The sequence below is a fragment of the Chiloscyllium plagiosum genome, unplaced genomic scaffold (genome assembly GCF_037043375.1).
Source record: "Chiloscyllium plagiosum isolate Xiang-an unplaced genomic scaffold, Cpla_swu_hap1 HiC_scaffold_35, whole genome shotgun sequence".
Lineage (NCBI taxonomy): Eukaryota > Metazoa > Chordata > Chondrichthyes > Orectolobiformes > Hemiscylliidae > Chiloscyllium > Chiloscyllium plagiosum.
Window position 1 is genome coordinate 3,356,220 of NW_028270173.1, and position 27,243 is coordinate 3,383,462.

At 45.3% G+C, this 27,243-nt stretch overlaps 2 protein-coding genes across 7 annotated transcripts in view; one reads left to right on the forward strand and one right to left on the reverse strand.

Moving 5' to 3' along the window:
* Positions 1-25,445, reverse strand: part of LOC122541480 (hepatic and glial cell adhesion molecule-like) — a 143,064-nt gene extending 117,619 nt beyond the window's left edge. For 5 of the 6 annotated variants that reach the window (XM_087979117.1, XM_087979115.1, XM_087979116.1 and 2 more), the window contains exons 1-2: positions 24,913-25,046; positions 8,999-9,352 (exon numbers count right to left, since the gene is read on the reverse strand). In XM_087979117.1, coding sequence (XP_087835243.1) covers positions 8,999-9,352; positions 24,913-24,961 — 403 coding nt within the window. In that variant the 5' untranslated portion in view covers positions 24,962-25,046. Of the gene's footprint in view, positions 1-8,998; positions 9,353-24,912; positions 25,047-25,210 lie in introns of those variants that run through there. The other variant, XM_087979114.1, reaches the window with a different exon arrangement.
* Positions 25,446-25,831: 386 nt separating this feature from the next.
* Positions 25,832-27,243, forward strand: part of LOC122541562 (uncharacterized) — a 114,395-nt gene continuing 112,983 nt past the window's right edge. Inside the window, exon 1 of the mRNA XM_087978808.1 lies at positions 25,832-25,951. Within this exon, the coding sequence (XP_087834934.1) occupies positions 25,912-25,951 (40 nt within the window). The 5' untranslated portion in view covers positions 25,832-25,911. The remainder of the gene's footprint in view (positions 25,952-27,243) is intronic.

A 27,243-nucleotide genomic window follows, 5' to 3' on the forward strand; every position in this document is an offset into this window, starting at 1 on the left:
GGAGTCTATTATAAAGGATGAAATTACGGCACATCTGGATAGTAGTAACAGGATAGGACAGAGTCAGCATGGATTTATGAAGGGGAAATCATGCTTGACTAATCTTCTTGAATTTTTGAGGATGTAACTCTGAAGATGGACAAGGGTGATCCAGTAGATGTAGAGTACCTGGACTTTCAGAAAGCTTTTGATAAAGTCCCACACAGGAGGTTAGTGAGTAAAATTAGGGCGCATGGTATTGGGGGCAAAGTACTAGATTGGATTGAAAATTGGTTGGCTGATAGGAAACAAAAGGTAGTGATAAACAGCTCAATTTCAGAATGGCAGGCAGTGACCAGTTGGGTACCGCAGGGATCCATGCTAGGACCGCAGCTTTTTAACAATATATGTTAATGATATAGAAGATGGTATCAGCAATAACATTAGCAAATTTGCTGACGATACAAAGCTGGGTGGCAGGGCAAAATGTGATGAGGATGTTCGGAGATTACAGGGTGACCTGGACAAGTTAGGTGACTGGGCAGATGCATGGCAGATGCAGTTTAATGTGGATAAATGTATGGTTATCCACTTTGGCGGCAAGAACAGGAAGGCAGATTACTACCTCAATGGAATCAATTTAGGTAAAGGGGCAGTACAGAGAGATCTGGGTGTTTTTGTACACCAGTCAATTAAGGCAAGCATGCAGGTACAGCAGGTAGTGAAGAAGGCTAATAGCATGCTGGCCTTCATAACAAGAGGAATTGAGTATAGAAGCAAAGAGGTGCTTCTGCAGCTGTACAGGGCCCTGGTGAGACCACACCTGGAGTACAGTTCTGGTCTCCAAATTTGAGGAAAGACATTCTGGCTATTGAGGGAGTGCAGCATAGGTTCAGAAGGTCAATTCCTAGAATGGCGGGATTACCTTACACTGAAAGACTGAAGCGACTGGGCTGGTATACCCTTGAGTTTAGAAGACTGAGAGGGGATCTGATTGAGACATATAAGATTATGAAAGGATTGGACACTCTGGCAGCAGGAAACATGTTTCCGCTGATGGGTGAGTGCCGAACCAGAGGACACAGCTTAAAAATACGGGGTAGACCATTTAGGACAGAGATGAGGCGAAACTTCTTCACCCAGAGAGTGGTGGCTGTGTGCAATGCTCTGCCCCAGAGGGCAGTGGAGGCCCAGTCTCTAGATTCATTTAAGAAAGAGTTGGATAGAGCTCTCAAAGATAGTGGAATCAAGGGTTATGGAGATAAGGCAGGAAGAGGATACTGATTAGGAATGATCAACCATGATCATATTGAATGGCGGTGCAGGCTCGTAGGGCTGAATGGCCTACTCCTGCACCTATTGTCTATTGTCATGAAAGGTTGACCCCACGGAACGCAAAGACGAACGTCATCAAGGAATTTTCATTACCAACCTCAAAGAAAGAGGTGCTTCAATTATTAGGGCTAAGCGGATTCTATCAGAAGTTTGTTCCAAACTTCAGCAGTGTAATGGCACTGTTAACCGATTTGCTGAAGAACACAAAGCTTCAGTGGACAGAACAATGCAGGAGGCATTCGACCATTTGAAAGCAATATTAACCACCACACCAGTTTTAGCTACACCAAACTTCAAAACCTTTTAAAGTTGCCATCAACGCTAGTGACATAGGAGTTGGAGTTGTATTCCTACAGGAAGCTGATGACGGGATTGAACGGCCAGTTGGTTACTTCTCAAAGAAACTCAACATCCACCAGAAATTACTCCACGATTGAAAAAGAACTGAATTTGGTACTGGCCTCACAAAATTTTAATGTGTATGTCACAAACAATGTGTTGGGAAATGGTTGTGTACACGGATAACAATCCTCTCACATTCTTGGAATGCTTTAAAGACTATGAGGCTATTTCATTGGAGTCTCATGTTACATTAATTTACAAATCGTACATGTTGCGGGTCGTAAGAATTAATCGCAGATGTGTTCACAGATAAAGATATGATTGGTATCTATTCAACATTTTATATTTGTGTGGGTAGAAGTTAATATGAACCTAGATTAAAGTCATGTGTATATCATGATATTGTAGTTAAGGAATAGAGGGAAAAAATGAAGCCATCTTTTCATTATGATGGTTCATTTTTTGTTAAGGGAGGAGGTGTCATGAAGATGTAGAGGTACTGTACCTTTAAGAGAGTCGAAAAGCTAGCAAAACGGCTTGTCACAGAACAAGGTGTTCTGAACAAGGTAACAATGTAACATATGGTCAACTAAAACAGAGAAGCTGGGTTGCCGTGTGACAAAACAAATTCAAATTTGGCCAATCAGTTTAAATAATAATTTCTACAATCTGACGTTTTGGGTTATAAAACAGGATATTTCTGAACATTTGAGAGATAACAGCCAAAAGACCAACATATATATTGGCTGCTAGTTTAAGAGTTCCCTGAGAGGTACCTGTCTGGGGAAGGAGTTTGCACAGCAAAACATCAAAACCAACCTGGAGAGGATCTACAGAGGAAAATCTATACAGGCAACTCGGCAAAGCTGACTGGGTTTGAAACGTGATTATTTTTTCATAAATCATGATTTTTGTTTTCGGACTAGTAGTGTAGAGTAGGAGATAAAAGATAGGTTTAAGAGAAAGGAGTTGTAAATAGTTGTAGTCAATATTCTATTAGACTTAAAGAATAATTTTTTACTTTAAATAACGACTTTTGGAATAGTTCTTTGCCTCTCAAATTTTAACAGAATACAGCACGGGGTGAATCTTTTCTGTGTTGCTGGTTTAAATTAGCAGAGGGGTTTACCCTGTGTTGTAACACATCGAAAAAGAAATATTGAGTCTTGTTCTGGTGTGACTTAAATTTGAAGCATACATTAGCAACAGCTTGGAATAAATAATTATTTATAAATGGCTATAATCATTTAATCTTTGGTACAAGAACTTATGATTATTTCAATGGAGTATAATTCTCCAAGTACATAATTTGAATTTTTTTTGTGTGCCTGTAAAAGAAAATGTTACTGGATTCTATCAAGAGTAGATATGGAGGATACTGGGATATGTGGTACCCATGTAATTCCTGTAAAATAATAATAAATCCTTTCCTATTTTTTGTATGACACAGAGGTAGTGTTCAGATCATTTATATGAAAATGCCTCCTTAAGATGTAGAGTATTTTCATTCTCCTGTGGGGGGAGGCATGGTATAGATGCAGTGATTCATTATATTAATATAATTGTTTTTTTTAAAATAGTGTCTTTGAATTTTGAATTAGTGACACAAGGGGTTTTTTTGTGTCTGAAGAGTTTAATGATTAACTTTAAGGTATTTTTGGAGCCATGGTGATTCATTTTAAAACAGCTTCAGAACAAATGGGATTTTGAGCACAACAGGAGAGGTTTATGAATGAACAAGATAAAGAGAGTAAGAATGTTTTAAACTTATGGGAACATGCAAATCTTAAAAACGTTTCCTCTTAAATTTCCAGTTTTACAGAAGTCTTTGGATGAAGATATATATAAATCAATGCTCCTGAGAAAGGAGAAGACAGAATAATAGATTATTTTAATGTGAGGAGGTTAGGAACAGTGCCAAATCAGAATTGCCTAGATAAATCCCAAGATTGAAGCAGACAAAATTCTAAACTCAGGAGTTGAAAGCTCCAAGAAAATGCTATCTGATTTTCCAGACTGGAAGTTGAAGTTACAATTAAATTAAACTTATCAAGGTATTAAGATAAAGTAATTTTGTTTTCTGGTGTAATATGTAAGGCATGCTCTTGAAAGCTGCAAAGGAGTTTATTTTAGGATTAATCTAAACTATATCTCACTGTTCAGATTTATTCTATTTCATTTTTTATTTTCTTTGATGGAACGAACATCTATTTTATTGTTGAAACCAAACTCGAATCAACTTATGTTTTGTTTCAGTGAAAGATCACCTGTTTGAAATAAAAATAACACAAATATAATGTATCAATCCAGAGTGCAGCTGAGATCTGACTTGCTCAGTAATAATATCAGCTGGGAAAACAATACATGACATTAGTTGTAAGCCTGCAAACCTTAAAATTACCTGCACACCCCAAGTCAATTTCGAAAGACAAGGAAGCAAAGATGTGGGGGTGGGTGTGTGTGTGGGCGCACGCACGTGCTTGCATGCGTGGAGGTGGAGTGCACAGTAACAGGGGCAAGAAAATGGAATTGGGACTACCGTCAGATCAGTACTGATCTTCTGAAATGGTACACAAGCTTAAAAGGACTGATAATTCTGGTCCAAAATCCTTTGGTCTGTTATTGTCAATGAATGACCCAGTTCCCTAGTCATGCAAATAAATCACCCACAAGCAGTTACCTTTTATATGGTTTTCTGTCAAATGCATTTCACAGATTCAAAACTAGACATACTGAATAACACACTCCAGTTCAGTGAATCCAATATTCCTGAATCTCATTGTCAAGTACAGAGATACAATCCTCCTGAATATCAATCTCAAATTAATTGAGTTCACTGATCCCAAATACACCATTCATTGCAGTGAAATAACTCCTACCTAATGCCACTTTCTAGTAGAATGAAACCACACCTCCTGAACAACACCCACCACTGCAGTAAATCTCCTTCACCTTGAAAACACTCTCCAGTGTTGTGAAACCATTCCTACTTAATGATACTATCCAGTGTTATTCTCCTGGAAAACACTTTCAGGTATGATTAATCCAATCCTCCAGTGTAGCCAATCCATCCTCTTGAATGACACTGTCCAGTGCAGAGAATGTGCTTCTAGTGAGTTCCATTATTCAGTGCAGTTAATCCACAATTCTTGAATCCTACTGCCCACTACCATGAGCCAATTTCCCAATAATGACACAGTCCAGTGCAGTGATTCCTCTCCTCCTGAATCCCATTCTTCACTGCAGGTAATCCACAATTCTTGTTGTCCTGCCCAGTGCAGTGTATCCATTTATCCTGAACAACTTTCCACAACAATGAATCTATTCTTCCTCAATCCCACTGTTGAAAGAGTGATACAACTTCTCCTGAATTACATTCTTTGAAGAGGTAATGAGCAAGTTTGACAAAGGAGAGTCAGTGGATGTGAGTTTTTTGGATTTTGGAAGGCCATTGATGAGGTGCCACATAAGAGGCTGCTAAATAAGATAAAAGCAGAGTCATTTGGGACATCTAAGTGACTGCTGGACATGCACATGGATGGCAGTGAGTTGAGGGGTGCGTAGGTTAAGTTATTATCTTTTACATTAGGATTAAACCTCGGCATAACATCGTGGGCCAAAGGGCCTGTTGTGTGCTGTATTTTTCAATGTTCTATATTAAAAGTCCATGGTGCTAGGGACAAAGATAGTGGCTAAGTTACCCGCAGAAGGCAGAGAATAAGAATAAAATGGTCATTCTCAGGATGGCAGCCTGTGACTAGCGGAGTGCCGCAGGGGTATGCGTTGGGACTGCTCACATTATACATTAACTATCTGGACGAAGGAACTGTTGCTAAGTTTGCAGATGACAGAAAGGTATGTGGAGGGACAGGTAATGCGGAGGAAGAAGGGAGGCTGCAGAAGGACTTGGACAGGCTAGGCGAATCGGCAAAGAAGTGGCAGATGGAATACATGGGAAAGAATGAGGTTACACACTTTGGTAGGAAGAGGCATAAACTATTTTCTAAATGGGGAAAGGCTTCAGAAATCTGAAGCACAAAGGAACTTGGGAGTCCTAGTTTAGGATTCTCTTAAGGTTAACATGCAGGTTCAATTGGCATTTAGGAAGGGAAATGCAATGTTAGCATTCATTTCAAGAGGGCTAGAAAACAAGAACAGAGATGGACTGCTTAGGTTCTGGTCAGAACGCATTTGGAATACTATGAGCAGTTCTGGACCCTGAATCTAAGGAAGGATATGGGGAGAGGGGTCCACAGGAGGTTAACAACAATGATCCCAGGGATGAACGGTTTGTTATATGCAGAGTGGGTGAAGGACCCTGGATCTGTACTCAATGGAATTTAGAAGGACGGGGTATCTGACTGAAACTTATAGAATACTAAGAGGCATGGATAGAGTGGATGTGGAGATGTTTCCACTAACAGGACACACTAAGATCCAAGCGCACAACCTCAGAGTGAAGGGGCGACCCTTTAGAACTGAGATGAGGAGGAATTTCTTCAGCCAGAGAGTGGTTAAACTGTGGAACTCATTGCAGCAGAAGGCTGTGGAGGCCAAGTTATTGAGTGCTTTTAAGACAGAGCTTTTATGTTCTTGATAGTAAAGGGATCAAGGGTTACTGTCCAAATAATGAAACATCACCCCCTGAATAACAATCGCCAGTGTACTTACTTATCTCCTCCCAAATACCACTCTCCATTACAATGAAGCTAGTCTGCTCTAGTGTGGTACATCTACTCCTTCGAATAATACTCTCCAGTGCAGTGATTGCATTCCTCCTGGATAACATTTGCCAAGACAGTGAATTAATTCCTCTTGAATAACAGTCTGCAGTGTAGGGAATCCAATGTCCCTCACCTAAACCAATGCCCTCCTGGAAAAGGAAATGCCACTCTTACCTGATCTCACCTAGATGTGACTCCAGACCAACAGTAATTGACTCTGAAATGAAATATGAAATGGCAAGCTACTCAGCTGTAACATCAATGATGGCTCAGTGATAGCATTGACCTCATCAGCTGTCCGCAACCCTGGGCAGGGAGTTCGAAACACAGTCCGGGTGACTGTGAAGAAGGTAGAGGGTCATACACCAGTGGATCGGATCCTGTTTATTAAGAAGGTATTGCTAGGATGCTGTGGGTTCGCTGCAGCGGACATGTACTGCCTGCAGGATTTCCCTGGGGCAGGCTACTTTGATGTGACCTTCAGAAATTGAAGCAGTGTGAACAGCTCCTGAAGGTCTTCAAGGAAAAGGAAGGGGAGCCGCTGTTCTCCATTCTTGTCGGCAACCCCATTGTGTGTGCTTCCTGCACAGAGGAGTCGGGTTGTTACAATCCATATGTACAACCCCTATGTTCCAGCACTGATGTCCTGACCTTCCTGGGAAGGTACGTCCAAGTTGAGGGAGAAGCCACTGATGTGATCGACCCCTTTGGGATCTGGACCAGTAAGCGGCAGGTCAGGGTAACTCTGAGGGTCGATGACAATGGGAACATTCTCCACCCACCCTCGAGCTTTGCAATTGGAGGGAGCAGAGGCTACCTGACATATGCAGGGCAGCCGAAAGTGTGCCCAGCCTACGGGAAGTCGGGACATGTGCTGGCGGATTGCAAAGTGACCATCTGCAGGAACTGCAAACAGGAGGGTCACAGTATAGGAATACTGTGGTCGGAGTAATTCACCTCCTGACTCTCCAAAGCCTGTCCACAATCTACAAAGCACATGTCAGCAGTGTGATGGAATACTCCCCACTGACATAGAACATAGAAGAATACAGCGCAGTACAGGCCCTTCGGCCCTCGATGTTGCGCCGATCCAAGCCCACCTAACCTACACTAGCCCACTATCCTCCATATGCCTATCCAATGCCCGCTTAAATGCCCATAATGAAGGAGAGTCCACCACTGCTACTGGTAGGGCATTCCATGAACTCACGACTCGCTGAGTAAAAACCTACCCCTAACATCTGTCCTATACCTACCACCCCTTAATTTAAAGCTATGCCCCCTTGTAATAGCTGACTCCATACGTGGAAAAAGATTCTCACTGACCTGGATGAGTGCAGCTCCAACAACACTAAAGAAGTTTGACACCATCCAGAACTGCTTGATTGGTACCACAACCACAAACATCTACTCCCTCCACCATGGAGGTTCAGTAGCAGCAATGTGTACCACCTGCAAGATTTGATGCAGAAATTTACTAAAGATCCAAAGGGAGCACCTTCCAAACTCACAACCACTACCATCAGACGGACAAGGGCAGCATTACATGGGAACACCACACCCTGCAAGTTCCCCTCCAAACCACTCATTGTCCTGAATTGGAAATATATCGCATGTGTCACTGGGTCAAAGGTCTGCCGTTTCTTCTTTGTGAATGTATACACAGAAATGACATACATACTATTTACAACATCAAGTTTCTAAGCACCATGGTCTATCATATTTCTCTTCACCAAAACTGCACATGCCACATTTCCAGACTGTCCACATCAGTAGGCAAAATTAAGTCATTCTTAAACTATTTGAAGAAAGATCATTTTGTCCATCAAACCTTCAATTAATTAGTAGCATTAACTTCATAAAAAAGATTTTCCATTCAGGTGGGAAATGCCAAGGATTATCCACCCTCAGATCGCTGAAATAATTTCATCACTTTATTTAGAGAAACCTATGTGGAAAATTTACTTGGAGAAAGCGTAATTGAGTGAGTGAGTTACAAGGATTAAAGAAGAATATGAGGAGTTGAAATTGGGGATGAGAGTGCGAGAATGGTTGAGGAAAGATTGTGGCAGATTGTGACAGCATTGGGGTGAATAGAATGAGGAACAGACAGAATGAGAGTCAGACAAAGTGATAGACAGATATGAGACACTAAAACCAACAGAATGAGGAAGACCAATAAAGATGGGGACTTGAGATTGAGCAAGAGCATGAGAGTGACAGAACTGACACATTCTGAGAATGTGTGAGTGAACGATAGAGGGTGAAAAATAGTATCAATAAATGAGAGACGGAGAAAGAAAACAAGGTAGAGTGAGAGACAGAAAAGGCAATAGAATGTTATGAAGACGTAGACTGTGGAAAGATAAAGGTGTTGGAAGATAAAGTGAGATGTCTGAATAAAGATTATAAAATATTCCTTAAATCCCTCTTGACAATTGTGTGTGAGACAGTGACAGATAGCACATTGACAAAAGAACAGAATTGATCTCATAGCATGGAGAAAGCCATCTTCACTGCAGATAAAGACAGGAAATTTGGATCTGAGGATGGTAGGCACCTGATACTGTGTTCTGCATGCCTCATATAATGTGATCTAGTGAACCAAGGGCACGCACCTTCAACCTCTAGAAATATTAAGTAACTATAAATTTTTGCTGGTGAATCACTGTAATATCCTTCTACACTCAGCTGATAAACACCACTGTCAGAAATCTCCAACCGCTGCAGCTCCAGGCTTCCATTCGTTGAGTAATACGTACATCGATGTTGATAATATGAAGATAAAGAACCAGCGTCAGAACCAACAGAGTGGAACAATATTAAGGTCTTATGTGTACGATCAAAAAAGGACCACTGGATTTTTTGATTGTCTTTAACTTCTTTCATATCTCCATCCAATAAAACAGTGTCAAATATGGCTCCATGCATGTATTTCCGTGTTTCGTGGATTATATCCGTTAGTGCAAAAACTGCAAAAAATAAATTGGTCGAGATTAATAGATCAACAAGAAAGTTATAGTCAGTTATTAAACAATGAGAGAAACTTAAATAGCTCCTTTAATCTGAGATTCAATGACATTAGGTGACATAGTATTGCAGCTCACTATCAGATCAAAGAAAGTCAAAAATCACACAACATCAGGTTATAGTCGAATAGGTTTATTTGGAACCACAAGCTTTTGGAGCGCTGCTCCTTCATCAGGTAGCTAGTGTCAAAGGAGCAGAGCTCCAAAAGCTTGTACCTGTTAGACTATAACCTGGTGTTGTGAGATTTTTAACTTTGTCCACTCCAGTCCAACACCGGCACTTCCACATCAAAGAAAAATACTGCACACTGGTCATGATCCTTCAGGAAACATGGCGTCAGGGTGAGGGTTCCAGGAGATTGAAAAGTGAATCATGTAACATTCCCAGTTACGAAGGGAGGAAGGCAGAAAACAGGAAATTAGAACATAGAACATAGAACATAGAAGAATACAGCGCAGTACAGGCCCTTGGGCCCTCGATGTTGCGCCGATCCAAGCCCACCTAAACTACACTAACCCACTATCCTCCATATACCTATCCAATGCCCTCTTAAATGCCCATAAAGATGGAGAGTCCACCACTGTTACTGGCAGGGCATTCCATGAACTAACGACTCGCTGAGTGAAGAACCTACCCCTAACATCAGTCCTATATCTACCCCCCCTTAATTTAAAGCTATGCCCCCTTGTAATACCCGACTCAATACGCGGGAAAAGGTTCATACTGTCGACCCTATCTAACCCCCTAATCATCTTGTACACCTCAATCAAGTCACCCCTAAACCTTCTTTTCTCTAGTGAAAACAGCCCCAAGTGCCTCAGTCTTTCCTCATACGATTTTCCTTCCATACCAGGCAACATCCTGGTAAACCTCCTCTGCACCCGTTCCAATGCCTCCACATCCTTCCTATAGTATGGCGACCAAAACTGCACACAATATTCCAGATGCGGCCGTACCAGAGTCTTATACAACTGCATCATGACCTCAGGACTCCGGAACTCAATTCCTCTACCAATAAAAGCCAGTACGCCATATGCCTTCCTCACCGCACTATTTACCTGGGTGGCAACTTTCAGAGATCTGTGTACATGGACACCAAGATCCCTCTGCTCATCAGAAATTATAGGGTGGTTGGCCTGACCTCAGTGATTGATATGATTTTAGAGTCCACTGTTAAGGCTGAGGTTGCAAAGTACTTGAAAATGCATGGTATAGTACACAGTTTTGTCAAGAGGAGGTCACGCCTAACAAACCTGTTAGAATTCTTTGAGGATGTTCTACATTAATAATCTGAACAAAATGGGCAGCGTGGTGACTCAGTGCTTAGTACTGTTGCCTCACAGGCCAGGGAGCCAGGTTCGAATCCACCCTCGGGCAAATGTCTGTGTGGAGTTTGCATTTTCCCTGTGTCTATGTGGGTTTCCTCCAGGTGCTCCAGTTTCCTCCACAATCCAAAGATGTGCAGATTAGGTTGATTGGCCATGTAGTATCCAGGGAAGTGTAGGTTAGGTGGATTCACTATGGGAAATGCGGGGTTACAGGGACAGGGTGGGATGCTCTTTAGAGGGTTTGTGTTGACTTGATGGTTTGAAAGGATTGCTTCCATACTTTAGGAATTCTATTGAGGGCATTGCTGCTAGGTTTGCAGGTGACACAAAAATAAGTGGAGGGACAGATAAATGTTAAGGAAGTTGGGAGGCTGCAAGAGGACTTGGACATGCTAAGTGAGTGAACAAAGACGTGACAGATGGAATAAAATGTGACAAAGAACATAGATCATAGAAAAGTTCAGCACAGAACAGGTCCTTCGGCCCACAATGTTGTGCCGAGGATTATTCTAAATCTAAAATGAAGTAACAGAACCTACGCACCCCTCAATTCACTGCTATCCATGTGCAAGTCCAGCAGTCACTTAAATGTCCCTAATGACTCTGCTTCCACCATCACCGCTGCAAACACAAATCATGCATTCACAACTCTCTACCTCTGACATCTCCTCTACACCTTCCTCTTAATATCATAAAACTATGACCCCTCTTGCTAGTCAATCCTGCCCTGGGGAAAAGTCTCTAGCTATTGACTCTATCCATGCGTCTCATTACCTTGTATTACCTCGATCAGGTCACCTCACTTCCTCCTTCTATCCAGACAGAAAAGTCCGAACTTAGTCAACCTTTCTTCGTAAGACAAGCCCTCCAGTCCAGCCAGCATCCTGGTAAACCTTCTTTGCACCCTCTCCAAAGTCTCTGTATCTTTCCTATAGTAGGGAAACCAGAACTGGACACAATATTCCAAGTGTGGTCTCACCAGGGACTTGTACAGCTGCAGCAAAACCTCTTAAACTCGATCACCTTGCTAATGAAAGCCAAAACACCATATGCTTTCTTAACAACCCTATCCACTTGGCTGGTAACTTTGAGGGATCTATGTACTTGAACACCAAGATCCCTCTGTTCCTCCTCCTATATTCAGCATTCAAGTTCAACCTTCCCATATGCATCACTTCGTATTTATCCAGGTTGAACTCCATCTGCCATTTCTCAGCACAGCTTTGCATCCTATCTACATCGCGCTGCAGCCTGCAGTAGCCCTCAATACTATCAACAACACCTTCAACCAAAGTGTCATCTGCAAATTTACTAACCCACCCCTCAACCTCCTCATCCAAGTCATTTATAAAAACTACAAAGAGCAGAGGCCCAAGAACAGAGCCCTGCGGGACCACTCACCTCCAGGCAGAATACTTTCCATCTGCAACCACTCTCTGCCTTCTGTCAGCCAACCAATTCTGAATCCAGACAGCCAAATCTCCCTGCATCCCATACCTCCTGACTTTATGAATGAGCTGACCATGGGGAATCCTATCAAATGCCTTGCTGAAGTCCATATACACCACATCCATTGCTTGACCTTCGTCGACCTGTCTTGTCATTTCCTCGAAGAACTCAATAAGATTTGTGAGGTATGACCTGCCCCTCACAAAGCCATGCTGACTGCCTTTAATCACGATATGCTTTTCCAAATAGTCATAAATCCTATCCCTCTGAATTCTTTCCAAAACCTTGCTGACCACAGGCGTAAGACTGGCTGGTCTGTAATTGCCAGGTATTTCCCTATTACCCGTCTTGAAAAGAGGAACAACATTTGCCTCCTTACAATCCTCTGGTACGACTCCCATAGATAGCGGGAAAGCAAATATTTTCACCAACAGCTTAGCAACCTCCTTTCTCACTTCCCGGAGCAGTCTAGGATAAATCTGGTTTGGCCCTGGGGACTTATCAATCTTAATGTTTGCCAAAATTCCCAGCACATCAACTTCATCAATCTTGATCTGTTAAACCTGCTTCCCAGCTCCTCAAAGTTCTCATTCACAACAAAGTCCCTTTCCTTAGAGAAAACTGAAGCAAAATATTGATTTAGGGCTTCTCCTTTGTATTCAGACTGCATGCACAAGTTCCCTCAGCTATCCCTGACCAGCCCAACCATCTCCCTGATCATTCTCTTATTCCTCATGTATGAGTAAAATGCCTTTGGGTTCTCCCTAATCCTTCTTGCCAAGCCTTTTTTGTGCCCCCTCCTGGCTCTTCTCAGTCCATTTCTGAGCTCCTTTCTATTCAGCCTGTAATCCTCTAAAGCTGTGCTAGATCCTTGCTTCCTCCACCTTACGTAAGCTGCCTTCTTCCTTTTGACGAGAAGCTCCTCTGTTTTCATCATCCAAGGTTCCTTAATCTTACTCCTTCTTACCTGTCTCAGAGGAACAAATTTGTACATCACTCACAACAACTACTCCTTAAACAGTCTTCATGTCTGTTGTGCCCTTTTTGTGGAACAATTGCTCCCAATCTGTACTTCCCAACTCCTGTCTGATAGTGTCATAATTTCCTTTTCCCCAATTAAATATCTTCCATTGGTAACTGCTCCTTTCCTTCTCCAAGGCTATGGTAAATGTGAGGCAGTTGTTGTCACTGTCACCAAAGTGTTCTCCCACAGCGAGATTTGACACCGACCCGGGCTCATTGCCGAGCACCAAAGCCAAAAGGCTTCTCCCCTCGTCGGCCTGTCTCCGTGCTGAATAAGGAAACGGATCCATCCAAACCATCTGCACTAAGGAGGTTCCAGTCAATATTCCGAAAGTTGAAGTCATCCACAACAACAACTCTGTTACATCTGCATTTTTTCCAAATTCTGCTGGCCTATGGGTTCTTAAATCTCCCTACTGCTATTAGAGGGTCTGTAGAAAACCCCCAATGAGGTAGCTGCTCCCTTGCTGTCCCTAATCTCCACCCATTCTGACTGAGTAGACCAACCTTCCTCGACAACCTTTGTTTCTGTAGCTGTGATGACTCTCTAATTAGCAATGCTACACCCCTCCTCTTTTTTCCACCCTCCCTGTTCTTTTTCAACTTTCTAAAGTCTGGAACATCTAGAAACCATTCCTGCCCCTGTGAACACAAAAGAGAAAATGCTGCAAAGTCTCAGCAGGTCTGGCAGCATCTGTAAGGAGAGAAGAGAGCTGACATTTTGAGTCTAACTGACCCTTTGTTACAGTTAGACTCGAAACGTCAGCTCTCTTCTCTCCTTACAGATGCTGCCAGACCTGCTGAAATTTTCCAGCACTTTCTCTTTTGGTTTCAGATTCCAGCATCTGCAGTAATTTGCTTTTATTCCTGCCCCTGTGAAACCCACCTCTCCATTATGGCCACAACATAGTAGCCCCAAGTGCTGATCCATGCTCTAAGTTCATCACTCTTATTTCTGACACTCCTTGCGTTAAAGCAGACACACTTTAACTGATCCCTTTGTTTCATCACGTGAAAAACCTTCCCGAAAGATTCACTACACCTTATTACTGCCTGATCTACAACTACCCTCCCTCAGATATGTAGCTCTGGTTACCACCCCCTTACCAAACTAGTTTAAACCTACGTGAACTTATACATTTTGGTCAGAAGAAAAGTGGTGTTGATTATTTTCTAAATGGGGAAAGGCTTCAGAAATCTGAAGTGCAAAGGGACTTGGGAGTCTCAGTTCAGGATCCCCTTAAGGTTAACAAGCAGGTTCAGTTCACAGTTAGGAAGGCAAATGCAATGTTGGCATTCATTTCAAGAGGGTGAGAAAACAAAGGCAGAGATGTACTGCTGAGGTTGTCTGACGCTTTGTTTAGAACACATCTGGAACATCGTGAGCAGTTTTGGGCCCTGCATCTCAGGATGGAGGGGGTTCAGAGGAGGTTTCTAAGAATAATGCCAGGGTTGAAGGGTTTATCATATGATGAACAATTGAGGCTCTGAGTCTATATTCGATGGATTTTAGAAAATTGAGGAGGGAGATTAGATTGAAACTTACAGAACACTGACAAGCTTGAGTAGACTGGACATGATGAAGCTGTTTTCACTGGTGGGAGAGATAGGACTCGAGGGCAAAACCTCAGAGTGAAGAGATACCCTTTAGAACCAAGATGAGGAAGTTCTTCAGCCAGAGGGTAGTGAATCTGTGGAACTCATTGCTACAGAGAGGTGTGGAGACCAAGTCATTGAGTATCTTTAAGACAGAGATAGATAGGCTCTTGATTGGTAAGGAGATTAAGGGTTGCAGGGAGAAGGCGGGTGAATGGCGTTGAGAAACAAATCAGCCATGACCAAATAGTGGAGCAAACTAGATTGGCCGAATGGTCTAATTTTGCTCCAACATCTTATGGTCTTTTGCTGATTATCAATTAGACTCATGGGTTTCAGGAGCAGAGAGATCAAGGATAAAGTAGATGGAGGGGACCTGTTATGAAACTGAGTAGGGAATTGGTTACTCCAGAAGTGGGGATAGGACACTTGGAGTTAGGGGGGCAGGAGATATCAGGGAACCAAGTACAGGGGTAATTTTACTGTTGATAATCTACGTGTCCGGAGTTGAATATTCCAGTGCAACTACAACACCGGCATCAAAATTGAACAACAATGTGGAGAATTATCCAGAAATGTCTGATCTAGAACAAACAACAGATAAATCCAATCTCAATCTACACTCAATCATCCACAAAGTGTCAGAGGATTTAATTGTTAATATTATCAAGTGGCAGTCATTCAGCAGTATCTGCTCACTGATGCTTACACCTTAGTTTCCACCAAGACCACTCAGTTCCACAGTTCCTGACAACCTTAGGAGCTGAACAAGGCTACCTTTGACATCAACGCAGCACTTGACCAATTGTGGTACTAAGGAAGCCAAGGTACACTGCAGTCAGTGGGGAAGGGGGAAACTCTCTGCTGGGTGGTATCATCCATAACATAAAAAATGTTTCTGATTGAAAGTTATAAAAATAGGTAGGAAGGTAAGTGGTGAGGAAGACACAATGGGTCTGCAGAGGGAAACAGACACCTTAAGTGACAGCTCTTTGCTACCTTCTCCCCAGCCAACTCCCCACCACCCCCCTCCCCCATTTATCTCTCCACCCTGGAGGCTCCTTGCCTCCATTCCTGATGAAGGGCTTTTGCCCGAAACGTCGATTTTCCTGCTCCTCGGATGCTGCCTGACCTGCTGTGCTTTTCCAGCACTACTCTGATCTAAACTCTGGTTTCCAGCATCTGCAGTCCTCACTTTAGCTTAGCTTAAGTGAATGAGCAACATCTTGGCAGATTGAATATAATGTGGGAAAATGTAAGGTTATGCAGTTTGGCAAGAAGAATAGAGGCACTGAATATTTAAATAGAGAAAGATTGCAGAAAACTTCAGAACAGAGGGATTTGAGGGTCATTGTCCATGAATCACAAAAAGCTAGCATCTAAGTTCAGCGGGTAAGGCAAATGGAATGTTGGTCTTTATTTCAAAGGGAATAGAGCATAAAAATAGGGAAGTTGTGCTAAAACTATACATAGCACTAGTCAGACCACAGCTGGAATACTGTGAACTATCGAAGGGAAGATATTCTGGAATTGGAGGCATCCAGAGAAATTACACGCTGCTGATACCAGCCAAGGAGGGGCTGTCTTATGAGGAGACGTTGAATAGATTGAGCCTGTGCTCTTTGGAATTTAGAAGAACGAGAGGTATTGTTGAAACATTTACGATTGTTAGAGGACGTAACAGGCTATAGACAGAAAAACAAAATCAGAAATCACTGGAAAAAGTCAGCAGTCAGGCATCATCTGTGAGGAGAAAGCAGAGTTAATGTTTCGGGTCATGTAACCCTTCTTCAGAACTAGAAAGATGCAAAAAAGTGGTTTCTCCTATTGGAGAGTCTAGAACCAGACATCAAAATCTCAGAATAAGGGGTCACGCATTTAACTCAGAGATGAGAAAGAATTTCTCTCAAAGGGTCATAAATCTATGGAATTTTTTACTGCAGAGCTTCACTCATGGAGTATATTCAAGGCTGAGATCAAGAAGGGAATGAAAGGTTATCCAGAAAATGCAGCAAAGTGGGGTTTGGGATGACCAGATCAATCCTGATAGAAACATGAAAGATGGAGTAAAAGGAGGCCATACGGCCCTTCAAGCCCGCTTCACCATTCATCACGATTGTTAACGGTTTAGATGGAGAGGAATTTGTTAAGTGTGTACAAGAAAATGTTCTGATTCAGTCTGTGGATGTACCTACTAGAAAAGGTGCAAAACTTGATCTACTCTTGGGAAATAAGGCAGAGCAGGCGACTGAGGTGTCAGTGGGAGAGCACTTTGGGGCCAGCGAGTCCCAAATCTAATCACTATTATATTTAAAATAGTGATGGAAAAGGATAGACCAGATCTAAATGTTAAAATTCTAAATTGGAGAAAGGCCAATTTTGATGGTATTAGGCAAGAACTTTCGAAAGTTGATTGGGGACAGATGTTCGCAAGTAAAGGTATAGCTGAAAAATGGGAAGCAACTGTGTGTGTGGAGTTTGCATATTCTTCCCGTGTCTGTGTGGGTTTCTTCCCACAGTCCAAAGATGTGCAGGTTAGGTGAATTGATCATGTTAAATTGCTTGTAAAGTTAGGTGTATTAGTTAGGGGAATGGGTCTGGGTGGGTTACTCTTTGGAGGGTCAGTGTGGACTAGTTGGGCCGAAGGGCCTGTTTCCACACAGATTAGAGAATCTAAAACAAATGAGATAGCAAGAATCCAGAGAAAGTATATTCCTGTTAGGGTGAAAGGAAAGGCTGGTAGGTATAGGGAATGCTGGATGACTAAAGAAATTGAGGGTTTGGTTAAGAAAAAGAAAGCAGCATATGTAAGGTATAGACAGGATAGATCAAGTGAATCCTTAGAAGAGTATAAAAGCAGTAAGAGTATACTTAAGAGGGAAATCAGGAGGGGAAAAAGGGGACATGAGATAGCTTTGGCAAATAGAATTAAGGAGAACCCAAAGGGTTTTTACAAATATGTTAAGGACAAAAGGGTAACTAGGGAGAAAATAGGGCCCCACAAAGATCAGCAAGTTGGCCTTTGTGTGGAGCCGCAGAAAATGGGGGAGATACTAAACGAGTATTTTGCATCAGTATTTACTGTGGAAAAGGATATGGAAGATATAGACTGTAGGGAAATAGATGGTGACATCTTGCAAAATGTCCAAATTACAGAGGAAGTGCTGGATGTCTGGAAATGCATAAAGGTGGTTAAATCCCCAGGACTTGATCAGGTGTCCCCTAGAACTATGTGGGAAGCTACAGAAGTGATTGCTGGGGCTCTTGCTGAGATATTTGTATCATGAACAGTCACAGCTGAGATGCCGGAAGACTGGAGGTTGGCTAACATGGTGCCACTGTTTAAGAAGGGTGGTAAGGACAAGCCAGGGAACTATAGACCAGTGAGCCTGACGGTGGTGGTGGTGGGCAAGTTGTTGGAGGGAATCCTGAGGGACAGGATGTATTCCTCAGTGCCTGCTTCCGTAACCAATTCATCCCACATGGACTCAGGACCACCATTAAACCAGCAGAGTTCAGAATCGAACAGGACAAACAGTACAAACGACAGATTCAAAAACACCAGCAACGGTTCTCCTTCAAAATCCTACGCTCCACGCTCGCAGCAATGTGCTGGCACCTAACCTCTCTACAGTCAGCCCTGCCTCAGCTGAGGGCCACACTCTCTCAGAATTGCAAAGGACCCACTCTGTACTACATCCTTAGGAAAATTCACACTCTCAACAAACAGTATTTCAACACCATCTCAAACATCAAAAACTGTAAGTACATCAAACTTTTATCTAACCAGCGCTCCTCAAACATTCCAGTAGATTCCCCCAGCCTCTGGAACTGTTTAGTCACCATTAGCCACGCGGCTAGTGCAGCCGCCACCACCCCCACACTAATTGATGATGTCACTTCCACCCCCATCATGGCCGCTTCCACAGCCACTTCCGCCCCTCACAATTCCTCATGCACCACACATGACATCACTTCTGCCCCTCACATCATCGCTGATGTCACACACTCAGTGACTTCCACCTACCCCCCCACTGCCATGTTTGCCACTACATCCGCCCCCAACCCCACTCACCTGCATTCTGCTGACACCCCCCCCCCCCCCACCGATCCCACTGTCACCATCCCCGCCCCCGCAGAACCCTGAGGGGAACACCACCCCTGCTCATGACTCCACCCCCATTCCCCCACCACCACACCCACTCCAGTTACCGGCTCCGCCCCCACACCGGGTCCCAGCTCCAAGCCCTGCCAAGTTTTCACCATCCTTCCAGACCTCCCCCTCACTGAGGACGAACGATCAGTCCTCAGCAAAGGACTCACGTTCATCCCCCTCTACCCACGCATCAATGAATTTAATACACGCCGTGACGTCGAACACTTCTTCCACTGCCTCCGCCTCCGAACTTACTTTCATAATCAGGACTCCCACCCACCTTCCGAGGACCCCTTCGCCCACCTCCAACATACTACATCCACTGGACACCACGCGCTGGCCTATTACCCGCCCTCGACCTCTTCATTTCCAACTGCCGCCGGGACATTAACCGCCTCAACCTATCCAACCCCCTCCCCCACTCCAGCCTCTCACCCTCACAATGCGCAGCCCTCCAATCCCTCTGCTCCAATCCCGACCTCACCAGAAAGCCAGCAGATAAAGGGGGCGCAGTGGTAGTGTGGCGCACTGACCTCTACACCGCTGAAGCCAAACGCCAACTCAAGGACACCTCTTCCTACCGCCCTCTCGACCATGACCCCACCCCCCATCACCAAACCATCATCTCCCAGACATACAGAACCTCATCACCTCAGGAGATCTCCCACCCCCAGCTTCCAACCTCATAGTCCGGGAACCCCACACTGCCCGGTTCTACCTCCTTCCCAAGATCCACAAGCCTGACCACCCTGGCCGACCCATTGTCTCAGCATGCTCCTGCCCCACTGAACTCATTTCTACCTACCTCGACACTGTCCTATCCCCCCTAGTCCAGGAACTCCCCAAATACGTTCGAGACAACACCCACGCCCTCCACCTCCGCCAAGACTTCCATTTCCCCGGCCCCCAACGCCTCATCTTCACCATGGATATCCAATCCCTCTACACCTCCATCCGCCATGACCAGGGCCTCCAAGCCCTCCGTTTCTTCCTCTCCCGACGTCCCCAACAGTACCCTTCCACCGACACTCTCATTCGTTTGGCTGAACTGGTCCTCACCCTTAACAATTTCTCTTTCGAATCTCCCACTTCCTCCAGACTAAAGGGGTTGACATGGGCACCCGTATGGGCCCCAGCTACGCCTGTCTCTTTGTTGGCTATGTAGAACAGTCCATCTTCCGTAATTACACCGGCACCACTCCCCACCTCTTCCTCCGCTACATTGATGACTGCATTGGCGCCACCTCATGCTCCCGCGAGGAGGTTGAGCAATTCATCAACTTCACCAACACATTCCACCCTGACCTTAAATTTACCTGGACCATCTCTGACACCTCCCTCCCCTTCCTGGACCTCTCCACCTCCATTAATGATGACCGACTTGACACCGACATTTTTTTACAAACCCACCGACTCCCAGAGCTACCTGGAATACACCTCTCCCCACCCTCCCTCCTGCAAAAATGCCATCCCATATTCCCAATGCCGTATCTGCTCCCAGGAGGACCAGTTCCACCACAGAACACACCAGATGGCCTTCTTCTTCTTTAGAAACCGCAATTTCCCTTCCCACGTGGTTAAAGATGCCCTCCAATTCATCTCTTCCACATCCCGCACCTCCGCCCTCAGACCCCACCCTCCAACCGTAACAAGGACAGAACGCCCCTGGTGCTCATCTTCCACCCTACCAACCTTCGCATAAACCAATTCAATGATTAGGGGTAGTCAACATGGCTTTGTGCATGGAAAATCATATCTCACAAACTTGATTGAGTCATTTGAAGAAGTAACAAAGGAGATTGATGAGGGCAGAGCGGTAGATGTGATCTATATGGATTTCAGTAAGACATTCAACAAGTTCCCCATGGGAGACTGGTTAGCAAGGTTCAATCTCACGGAATACAGGGAGAACTAGCCATTTGGATACAGAACTGGCTCAAAGGTAGAAGACAGAGGGTGGTGGTGGAGGGTAGTTTTCAGACCAGAGGCCTGTGACCAGTGGAGTGCCACAAGGATCGGTGCTGGGCCCTCTACTTTTTGTCATTTACATAAATGATTTGGACGCGAGCATAAGAGGTACAGTTAGTAAGTTTGCAGATGACACCAAAATTGGAGGTGTAGTGGACAGCAAAGAGAGTGACCTCAGATTACAACAGGATCTTGATCAGATGGGCCAATGGGCTGAGAAGTGGCAGATGGAGATTAATTCAGATAAATGCGAGGTGGTGCATTTTGGAAAAGCAAATATGAGGAAGACTTATACACTTAATGGTAAGGTCCTAGGGAGTGCTGCTGAACAAAGAGACCTTGGAGTGTAGGTTCATAGCTCCTTGAAAGTGGAGTCGCAGGAAGAGGGGATAGTGAAGAAGGCGTTTGGTATGCTTTCTTTTATTGGTCAGAATAGTGAGTACAGGAGTTGGGAGGTCATGTTGCAGCTGTACAGGACATTGGTTAGGCCACTGTTCGAATATTGCATGCAATTCTGCTCTCCCTCCTATTGGAAAGATGTTGTGAAACTTGAAAGGGTTCAGAAAAGATTTACAAGGATGTTGCCAGGGTTGGAGGATTTGAACTATAGGGAGAGGTTGAACAGGCTGGGTCTGTTTTCCCTGGACCATCGGAGGCTGAGGGGTGACCTTACAGAGGTTTACAAAATTATGAGGGACATGGATAGGGTAAATAGACAAAGTCTTTTCCCTGGTGTTGGGGAGTCCAGAACTAAAGGGCATAGATCTAGGGTGAGAGGGGAAAGATATAAAAGAGACCTAAGGGACAACTTTTTCACACAGAGGGTGGTACGTGTATGGAATGAGCTGCCAGAGGAAGTGGTGGAGGCTGGTACAATTGCAACACTTAAGAGGCATTTGGATGGGTATATGAATAGGAAGGGTTTGGAGGGATATGGGCCAAGTGCTGGCAGGTGGGACTAGATTGGGTTCAGATATCTGGTCAGCATGGTTGGACCAAAGGGTCTGTTTCCATGCTGTACATCTCTATGACTCTATGATTGTGGCTGATCATCCAACTCAATAGCCTAACCCCACTTTCTCCCCATAACTTTTGGTTCCATTCACCCCAAATGCTATATCTAGCAGCCTCTTCAATACATTCAATGTTTTGACATCGACTATTTCCTTTGGTAACGAATTCCACAGGATCACCATTCCTTGCGTGAAGAAATGTCTCTTCATCTCCATCCTAAATGGTCTACCCAGAATCCTCAGACTGTAACCCCTGGTTCTGGACATACCCACTATTGGGAACATCCTCGCAGCAAATACCCTGTATAGACCTGCTGGAATTTTATAAGTGTCTATGAGATCCCTCCTCAATCATCTGAATTCCAGCAAAAAACAATTCTAACCTAGTCAATCTCTCCTCATACTTTAGTCCTGCCACCCCCTGAATCAGCCTGGTAAACCCTGTCTGCACTCCCGCGAGAGCAAAAGCATCCTTCCTCAGAAAAGGAGATTCAAACTGCACACAGTATTCTAGGTGTGGCCTCTCCAAAGCCCTATATATCTGCAAAAACATATCTCTGCTCCTGTAATCGAAACCTCTTGCCATGAAGGCCAAGCTCCTCAATTTTCCCAGAACCATTTCTCTAATAATATTGATCTCCCTCAGCTATTTCTTCTCACCAGATTTTGCATTTTCCAACATTTCTGGTGTCTGATTTGCATCTTCTTTTGTGAAGACAGAACCAAAGTATGTATTCAGTTGCTCAGCTATTTCTTTGTGCCCTTTATACATTCCCCCATTTGTGTCTCCGAATCAAATAACTCACTCTCCACCTTGATAAAAAATTCTATCATGTTACTGTCACTCATCCCCAAGAGGTTTCGTACATCTAGATTGGCAATGATTCCCTTCTCATTATACAGTACCCAGTTTAAGATGGCCTGCCCTCTAGTTGGGTCCTCACCATCTTGATCAAGAAATCTTTTGGAATAATGGAGCAGACTAGATATGCCAAATACTGTACTTCCGTTCCTATGTAATTATTAAATAATGTCAATAAGTGAGGTCTTAACATACGTAGACTCGCCAACGTTAAGGGCATTTAAATGGGCATTGAACATACATATGGATAATGATGGAACAGTTAGATGGGCATCAGATTAATTTCACAAGTCGGTGCAACATTGAGGGCCAAAAGGCCTGTACTGCGCTGTAACATTCTATGTTCTATGTCTATGCCTTCTTTGTCCCGCCCAAGTGCATCACCCCACAGTTATCCAGGTTGAATTATTTGTCACTGATCAGATATCTCCCAGAACGCTGTGGGAAGCTAGGGAAGTGATTGCTCGCCCCCTTGCTGAAATATTTGTATCATCAATAGCCACAGGTGAGATGGAAGACTGGAGGGTGACTAACGTGATATTATTATTTTGGAAAGGTGATAAGGAAAAGCCAGAGAACTATAGACCAGTAAGCTTGACTTCTGTCGTGGGTAAGTTGTTGGAGGGGAGTCTGATGGACAGGACTGCATGTATTTGGAAAGGTAAGGACTTATTTGGGATGGTCAACATGGCTTTGTGCATGGGAAATCATGTCTCACTAACTGTTCGAAGTGACAAAGATGATTGAAGAAGGCAGAGCAGTGGATGTTCCCTCTATGGACTTCAGTGATACTCAACAAGGTTCTTATGGTAGACTGCTTAGTGAGGTTAGATCATTTGAATCCAGTGAGAAGTAGCCATTTGGATACAAAATTGGCTCAAAGGTAGGAGACAATGGATAATGGTGATGCTTGTTTCTCCAACTGAAGGCCTGTGACCAGTGGTGTGCGAAAAGGATTGGTGATGAGTCCACTGCTTTTTGTCATTTATATAAATGATTTGGATGTGAATATAGGAGAAATGGGTAATATGTATGTAGTTGACTCTAAAATTGGTGGTGTAGTGAATACCAGAGGTTATCTCAGAGTACAACGCGATCATGCTCAGATGGGAAAATGGGCAGAGGAGTGGCAGACGGGGTTTAATTTTGATAAATATGCGGTGTTGTATTTTGGAAAGGCAAATCAGGGCAGGACTTAAAGACTGAATGGTCAGGTCCTGGGCAGTGTTGTCAAACAAAGAGACCTTGGAGTGCAGGTTATTAGTTCCTTGAAAGTGGAGTCATATCAGGTTAGTGAAGAAGGTATTTGGTTTGCTCTCCTTTATTGGTCAGAGTTTTAAAAAATATCACAACACCAGGTTATAGTCCAACAGGTTTAACTGGAAGTACCAGCTTTCGGAGCACTGCTCTTTCACCAAACCTGTTGGAATATAGCCCGGTGTTGTGTGATTTTTAAATTTGTCCACCCCAGTCCAACACCGGCTTCTCAGCTTTATTGGTCAGTGCCCTGTGTATCAGGGCTGGGACATCATGTTGCTGCTGTACAGGACATTGGTTCAGATACTTTGGGAAATTGTGTGCAATTCTGGTCTCCGTCCTTTAGGAAGGATGTTTTTAGATTAGATTAGATTACTTACAGTGTGGAAACAGGCCCTTTGGCCCAACAAGTCCACACCGACCCGCCGAAGCGCAACCCACCCATACCCCTACATTTACCCCTTACCTAACACTACGGGCAATTTTAGCATGGCCAATTCACCTGACCTGCACATCTTTGGACTGTGGGAGGAAACCGGAGCACCCGGAGGAAACCCACGCAGACACGGGGAGAACGTGCAAACTCCACACAGTCAGTCGCCTGAGGCGGGAATTGAACCCGGGTCTCTGGCGCTGTGAGGGAGCAGTGCTAACCACTGTGCCGCCCATGTTGTGAAACTTGAAATTGTTCAGAAAAGATTTACAAGGATGTTGCCAGGATGGGGTTCCCACGCCCTGACCATCTCCTCTGTGGCCTCACTCAACAACCTGCTGCAGAGTCTGAGATCACTCCTGCCTCTGGGAGTGTTCCTCAGCGATCTGTGTTGCTGCCTCTAACTCTAACTCTTACCCTGACATACGAAGGCGATGCTGAAGGGGATGCTCCTCCACATTATCATCGACTCTGAGGCCTAGGCCTCAGGCCCAACCGGAAGCTGCTGTCTCCAAGGAAACGGAACACCCCAAAACGAACACAGGCCCCGACTAAGCCCCGCCCATAGACCTAAGCCCCGCCCATAGACCTAAGCTCCGCCCATAGATCTAAGCTCCGCCCATAGATCTAAGCTCCGCCCATAGATCTAAGCTCCGCCCCTCGTGCCAATCCCGCCCCTGAAACCGGCCACGCCCCCTCCATTCCAGCCACTGACCTTCCTTCCATCGTTAAATATCACACAACACCAGGTTTAATTGGAAGCATGAGCTCCCGGAGGACTGCTCCATCATCAGGGAGCTAGTGGGGTAGGACCATAAAACCGACTGCACAACTCCCTGATGAAGGAGCAGCGCTGTTGGACTGTAACCTGGTGATGCTGCCTGGCTTTCATCCAGCCTCCTGTTTGTCTGCTGTAGGTTTCAGTATTTCTGTCACTTCCAGTCAGTCACCCTCCCCCCCCCCGAGACAATACTCGGGCCCCAAGACCAGACCCCACTCCCAAACAGCGGACCACCGCAAGCCCCGGAAACATGCAAGCTACCAAGTCCCGCCCCTCGACCAGAACCCGTCCCTAAGCCACGCCCCTGACACAAGCCGTATCGCCGAGGCTAGGCCCCGCCCACTACACGAAGCAACCCCCCCCCAGGCCAAGCCACGCCCCCGGAACAGGCCCCGCCCACCATACAAAATCGCGCTTCTGGCACAAGCAAGGCCCTCTTTATAAAACCACGCCCCCAGTCCAGGTCACGCCCCCGAGAACAGGCCACACCCCCAGCAAATGACAAAGGCCCGCCCCTAAACAAAACCACGCCCCCAGTCCAGGCCACGCCCCCCCCGAGACCAAGCCACGCCCCCGTACCAGGCCAACGGGCGGTTGCCATGGAGACAAAAACCGTTTGAGCAAAAATACGAAAAATGTCAACACGACGATTCCTCCTCGTCTGGGTCTGTCTGGGTAAGGTGTCTGCTCCCTGTTTGGGTCTGTCTGGGTAAGGAGTCTGCTCCCTGTTTGGGTCTGTCTGGGTAAGGTGTCTGCTCCCTGTCTGCGTCTGTCTGTGTAAGGTGTCTGCTCCCTGTCTGGGTCTGTGTGGGTAAGGTGTCTGCTCCCTGTCTGGGTCTGTCTGGGTAAGGTGTCTGCTCCCTGTCTGGGTCTGTCTGGGTAAGGAGTCCCCTCCCTGTCTGGGTCTGGGTAAGGAGTCTGCTCCCTGTCTGCGTCTGTCTGTGTAAGGTGTCTGCTCCCTGTCTGGGTCTGTGTGGGTAAGGTGTCTGCTCCCTGTCTGGGTAAGGAGTCTGCTCCCTGTTTGGGTCTGTCTGGGTAAGGAGTCTGCTCCCTGTTTGGGTCTGTCTGGGTAAGGAGTCTGCTCCCTGTTTGGGTCTGTCTGGGTAAGGAGTCTGCTCCCTGTTTGGGTCTGTCTGGGTAAGGAGTCTGCTCCCTGTCTGGGTCTGTCTGGGTAAGGAGTCTGCTCCCTGTTTGGGTCTGTCTGGGTAAGGAGTCTGCTCCCTGTTTGGGTCTGTCTGGGTAAGGAGTCTGCTCCCTGTTTGGGTCTGTCTGGGTAAGGAGTCTGCTCCCTGTTTGGGTCTGTCTGGGTAAGGAGTCTGCTCCCGATCTGGATCGACGGTGCCCTCCACCGCATCTCCTCCACTTCCTGCTCCTCCGCCCTTGAGCCCCGCCCCTCCAACCGCCACCAGGACAGAACCCCACTGGTCCTCACCTACCACCCCACCAATCTCCATGTACAGCGCATCATCCGCCGTCACTTCCGCCACCTCCAAACAGACCCCACCACCAAGGATATATTTCCCTCCCCTCCCCTATCAGCTTTCCGTAGAGACCACTCCCTCCGCGACTCCCTTGTCAGATCCACACCCCCCACCGACCCAACCTCCACTCCCAGCACCTTCCCTTGCAACCGCAGGAGGTGCAACACTTGCGCCCACACCTCCCCCCTCACTTCTCTCCAAGGCCCCAAAGGAAACTTCCATATCCGCCACAGATTCACCTGCACCTCCACTCACATCATCTACTGCATCCGCTGCAGCCGGTGTGGCCTCCTCTATATTGGGGAGACAGGCCGCCTACTTGCGGAGCGATTCAGAGAGCACCTCTGGGCCACCCGGACGAACCAACCCAACCCCCCTGTAGCACAGCATTTCAACTCCCCCTCCCACTCCACCGAGGATATGCAGGTCATTGGACTCATCCACCGCCAAACCACAACAACCCGACGGTCGGAGGAGGAGCGTCTT